The sequence below is a fragment of the Stylophora pistillata genome, chromosome 2 (assembly GCF_964205215.1).
Source record: "Stylophora pistillata chromosome 2, jaStyPist1.2, whole genome shotgun sequence".
Classification (NCBI taxonomy): Eukaryota; Metazoa; Cnidaria; class Anthozoa; order Scleractinia; family Pocilloporidae; genus Stylophora; species Stylophora pistillata.
The window spans coordinates 5403852-5409700 of NC_142520.1; the positions used below are offsets into that span (position 1 = coordinate 5403852).

The following is a 5849-nucleotide window of genomic DNA, read 5'->3' on the forward strand; positions in this document are numbered from 1 at the left end:
TTTTCAGAGGTATACAATCTACTAATATTAATCAGGAATTTCGAAAATTCCGCTGTTACATAATTAAAAGACTCAGAAAAGTACATGAAGACTGGTAAGCAATAACAGCATGACCTCGCCGTTTCTTGGGCAAAGCTTAGGAAAAAGTGATAGGACAAAGAATTATGGAATAAAACTGATTTTGTGATAAGCATTATGCAAACACTCCTAAAACTCTGCGTGCACTACAGGGAACAAATCGAGATCCATAGGAAATCGAATATCAAGAAGACTGGCCAGAGATCTGTGAGTACTGCGTTATGCGATAAAATGAGGGAGTAATAGTATCTAGCATCTCGTGACTGGAATAAATCGTAAATCGCAAGGGAGTTAATAGCCTTTGCTTTAAATCAGTTGGGTAAGTCCATGACTTGAACCATCATAATCTTAAAATTCTTTTTTGTTTTATTTTAGAGACACATAATCTCGCATAATATATAGTGGAAAACGTCCAATTACAAGGAGCTTGCCTTTTGTCCGTAAAGAGGATCCCGCTTTATGAAAATATTGCAAATCACTTCCTCTCCTTTCAAACAAGTCAGGTAAAAGATATTGAGGGTGACTCTTAAACTTCAGAGGTGTGGTAGATGAAGGGGGGGGGGTGGGTGGGGGGGAGGAGGGAAGGAAGTAGAAGTGTTCATGTTCGTGTCCAGAGGGAAAAAAATATATAACCGAACTGGCATAGCTCAGTCAGGGCAACTGCAATCCTGGCTAGCTCACCATGGTGATCTCCAGTATTCGCAGTAAGGCAAGCGTAAGAAATTACATCTTCCGCCCTTGGAGTGAACTGGGCTTAGAGACTTTTCTGATATTCTTTCCCATGGGTCGAGTGGGAGATAACATCAATCACAGCCTCGAGTTATACGACGCTGTATAACCCGACGCTGTATTCTTTCCCATGGGTCGAGTGGGAGATAACATCAATCACAGCCTGGAGTTATACGACGCTGTCATCCCGAGCAATCTTCATGTTCCTGTGACTTCGGCCGTCGTTCAATCATAAAACGCACGCCTTGAGCAGTTTGTTTCTCAGCTATTACGTGAAAAAAAACTTTTGTGTTTTTGACTCTCAATTGGGTCGTATTTGATTGAGCATTCATCTTTCAGATTTCGTATTAAAATTGAAAAAATCCACTCAAGTAGCGACTAGAGCACTCAAGACGTGGAGGGAAACACTCTACTATTTCTCGTGTTCTTCCCTACACTTTCGTGCTCTTAACAACAGAGCAGACCACAGTCAAGACCTCTCTATTTGTTTAATAGGTACCAACACTCCCACAGATGGATCAAAATGAAATGGCAAGGGCTGTTGATAGCTTCCCCCTCACCCCCTCCTCTCCTAATCCCCCCTCCCCAACTACGATAAATGTGTTAAATATCATTCTTTAGTATTCCGTGATTAAACTTGCCCTCACGAAATGGACAAGTCCTTGCAGTCAAAGATGATTGACATAAGGATCTTTATGACAGTATATACTTTCCAGCGGGAAATACACTTCTCATTCTGAGCAAGATGTCGCGCGAGCGCCAAAATTCAGGCGACTTGCACTTTGCTTTCTTCGTTCTTTTCTTAATTGCTCCAGCTAGTAAAGGTATGTTTATATATTTTTCCTTTATAAAGCCATAGTATAGCTAAAATTGAATTACTGACGTTAAATGAGTTGTTTATGGTGATAAAAACATGGGTTAAATGGAGGAAAAAGAGAAAGGGAAATGGGGGAGGGGCGCAAGGAAAAGGAATAGAACATTCAACCGGATCGAAAAATAGGGTGTACCTCATAATTCTCGTACAACTGCAATGAGCAAGATGTATAATTTCAAAGCTTTTGATTTGGATTTATTTCGTAACAGCTCTCGGTTTCAAGGCCGGAAAGGAGAATATCACCACTGCCAAACCAGGTCTATTTGCTTGTAAGAAGATCTCCTTCCAGTATCCTTTCTCTGGCGGACAGCAGGTAAAGGTCTTTGCCTCCGTTGGCCACACAGAGAAGAGCCAAAATCCTAGAAATGGAGCTGCAGTCTGGGTTGAAGATGTTACGAAGAGTGGATTTACAGCCTGTGTGGTGGAGTTTGGAGACAGCTCTAACGGTACTAAGGAAGTGGACTGGATTGCTGTTAAGACCGCACCTTCCGGATCCCAAATAGGCACCAAATCGGTGAGCTCTTGGACAACTGGTACGGAATGTGAGGGGATCGATTTCAAACAGGTTAGATGTGTGCTAGTTAGCACCTCATAGGCGCTAATGAATAAACAGGGTATGTGATTAAGAGCAGAAGTCTGTGCTAGGAAAAGGGATCCGACCTTACCGACACGTGCTTTCGAAAACAAAGACACTGAACTTCTCATTAAACTCCCAGCATAACACGTCGGACAATCTTTTCAAACTCGCTAAAGTTGCACCTAATCCTTCGGCATTTGTTATCAACGATAACGGCCAATCGCGGTGTTATCAACAGAACTCAGGATGCCATGGCCTTGTGGGTCGAGGACTTGAAAGTAAACAGCTTTAAGATTTGCTTGAGGGAAGCCAAGATTTTCGATGGTCCACACACGAACCTAAAAGTAGTAAGTGATCGTGAGTTTTAAAAGGTGCTGTGCATGGAAAATTTATTGACTAAAGTATGCAACATTTCTTTGAGAAGAAGAATCCCACCTCTCATTTTTGTTTTTGATTTTGTTTTTTTTTTAAGAGATGAGAAAAACTCATTTGAGCTTAATTCTGAACAATAAAATTATCATCGACAGAAAAACGCTTAAATACTGTTTGTGAAAGTAACTATGGAAGCTTTTATTTGATCGACAGAATTGGATAGCTTTCAACAACATCAGCGTCGACAACTTTACCTTAATCAGCAAGTTTGTTAATTTCCAGCACAGACTCACCATCTCTGAAGCATAATTACACCTTTTGTCAAGAAGGTAATTTTTAATTGAATCTCTTGTTCCTTCTTTTATCGCTTCATTTTTTAGTAAGTTTTGTCTGAGTTTGACCTGCAGCCGGCTTAAAGCTAAGTGCCCTCGATTTCTCTTCCCCCATTCTGTTTTTCTTCTTGTATATTTCTCATACTTAACCCCCCCTTCCTCCCCCCCCCAGGACAGTGTGGCCTTAGAGAAGTTGTACTGCTGTGTTCACACTTGTTCTAACTAGTGAGGAAATCTTCGTCATTTACTCATTTTTTTCTCTGTAATTCAGAATATAAACTTCACAGAGCCTTTCTACGCTCCACCGGTTGTTTTGGTAACGGCAAAGCGTAGTACTAAAATTAACAATTCTCTTCAATCCGGGTACCAATGCAATGCTGTCACTACCTGGGTGGAGGTTAGTAATATGTTCTAGTATTGGTTTAGCTCTTCGATGAAATAATGGGACTCTTAGCTATGTTACTATGTTGAATTGAAATCTTATTTTTGGTTTCATTTAGCACACATCTGAAACTTAAACTCAAATTTGTGTCAAAACATTTAAAAGCGATTCCAACAATAAGGATGTCATCACCGTGGATTACATGGTGACTGGAGGTGAGCAAATAAATTCATGATTATTTTTGTGCCAATTTGAGAAGGGCTTAATTTTCATTGTTTCTGCAAAACGACATACATGTACAACGTTGCTATTCGTCAGTCAAAATGCAATTTCATAGAGTGTTGTTGCAATTTTTAGCTTAGCGCTTTGTCATCCAATTTTTGGATGCAACTGTTAGATGTCTTTTCTCTAAATTAACGACTTTCTTTCTGCATTTGAAAAGTGAGATGGGAGTTGCAAATAAATTTTCTAGGATGGTAAGCTAGTTAACTTGCCGGACAACTTCCTTTACGTCTCCACGTTTTTCTCGCAGACTTGGAACTTTGTATTGACGTCGTTTGCCATTATCACTGTCTGTGCAAAGCTTTTGGGCCTTATGATGCTAGATGCGTTTCTGTGGAGAGCTGTACATCATACCAAGAACCTATCTGCTCATCAATCGGTTCAACATACGATAACGACTGTCTGTTTCGGCAGGACATGTGTGTTCTTCGACTTAACTACACTGTACAACACCCTGGTAGCTGTGAAGGTTAGTTACATTTAAGTTAAAACTCTTTATGATCAAGTAAAAAACAGACAAAACTGGCCGCATTAATTGTTTTATTTTATATCTCAGTAGGTACTTACAGGAATGTAGATTACTTTATCTCAATTGAAAGTGTACAAAATGGGGTTTTCAGAAAAAAAAAAAAATTAAGATTTGATTCCAGAAGATTTCAGCAACTGGTTCTTAAATGATAACGGCCTTAGGGACGATGCACTTTCGGGTTGCTGAGATCTTGGTACTATAAATGGTTGAGAGTTCCATTACAACTTTAAAGTAGAAGACAGCAAATTATTCGTAGCCAATTGGTTTTAATTCTTTTTTTCTAGGATTTCCTTTTCAACGCGGTCGTCGTCACATGCCGCACATCCCATCGCTTGGATATTCTCATTGCGAAGTCATTCGCCTCAGGCCTTTTGTGTTCTATCCTGATAAGGCCCTCGAAGTTCAGGTCACAGTCAATCGTATTGACACCAGTGGCAAGTCCTACGTACACGATGCCGCTTTGTCCTGGGTTGAAAATCTCAATTACGATAGATTCACCGCATGTGTGATGGCAGCTGGTTACAACGAAAGACTCTCAAACGCTAATGTGACAGTTGATTGGATGGCTTACCGAGGGGCACCTGTGGGTGGAGTTGCTGATGAAGTGCGGTTATCCCAATGGTGGACTGGAACGAAGACGAAAAACAACGAAGAATCACCAAAGCAAATCGAGCAAGAAAAAGCCGCCAAACAAGAGTTCTCACAACAGCTCTAATACTCTTAACCACAACCAAGAAAGATCCTCGCCGACCACCGTCATTATTGGCGATTCAATTATCAGAAACATACAAGGGTGGCAATTAGGGAAAGAAGTCGGCCACCGGGTTGTTGTAAAGTCCTTCGCGGGAGCTACAACAAGTGATATGTCACATTATGTGAAACCAACACTGGACAAGAAGCCGGACCAGATCATTTTACATGCTGGTACTAACGACCTTGGAAAACTATCCCCAAGCGAAATCGCCGATAACATCGTTGACCTAGCGAGGGAAATTGAAAGCTCCACGGACGCACAAGTAATAATATCAGAGCTGGTCACAAGATCGGACCTCTCAGATAGCGGCGATGTTGATGCAGTCAACAAAAGGCTTCGAAAATTCTGCAATCAGCGACAGTGGCACTTCATACTCCACGATGACATTCACTCAACGGACTTAAATAGAGGAGGACTTCATCTTGGGGAGACAGGTATTGCCAAAATGTATAACAACTTCGCGAATAAATTACATGAATGTAGTTGACCTACTGGCCGTCTGTTCAATTCAGAGCGTAATCGCGACCTTGGAAATCCAATCGTTTCTCACGAATTTCTCCCGCCCAAACGAGGCTTTAAATTGGCCTCGCTAAATATCAATAGTCTTTCTGCACACATTGATGAACTAAGAATTTTGCTTTCCGACAGACCTATCGATATCTTAGCCATAAATGAAACTAAATTGGATGACACAATAGGCGATAATGAAATTCATATTTCTGGCTATGAATCTATTCGTAGAGATCGCTCTACTAACGGTAGGTCTGGACGGGGTGTTTGTTTTTTTATTCGTTCCGAAATCAATTATTCTGTTCGCTCTGATCTAATATGTGAACAAATAGAAAGTCTGACTGTCGAAATCAAGAAGCCCAGATCAAGGCCTTTTGCCGTTATGACCTGGTATAGACCCCCTGATTCTTCAATTGACCTTTTTAGACCA

General features: G+C 40.9%; 1 protein-coding gene and 1 pseudogene across 1 annotated transcript in view; both read left to right on the top strand.

Annotated features, from left to right (window-relative positions):
* Positions 1–1552: 1552 nt before the first annotated feature.
* The window catches only part of LOC148736812 (uncharacterized), an 8278-nt pseudogene continuing 3981 nt past the window's right edge, over positions 1553–5849 (top strand).
* The window catches only part of LOC148736813 (uncharacterized), a 4380-nt gene continuing 3333 nt past the window's right edge, over positions 4803–5849 (top strand). Inside the window, exon 1 of the mRNA XM_088747693.1 lies at positions 4803–5343. Coding sequence (XP_088603819.1) covers positions 5019–5343 — 325 coding nt within the window. The 5' untranslated portion in view covers positions 4803–5018. The remainder of the gene's footprint in view (positions 5344–5849) is intronic.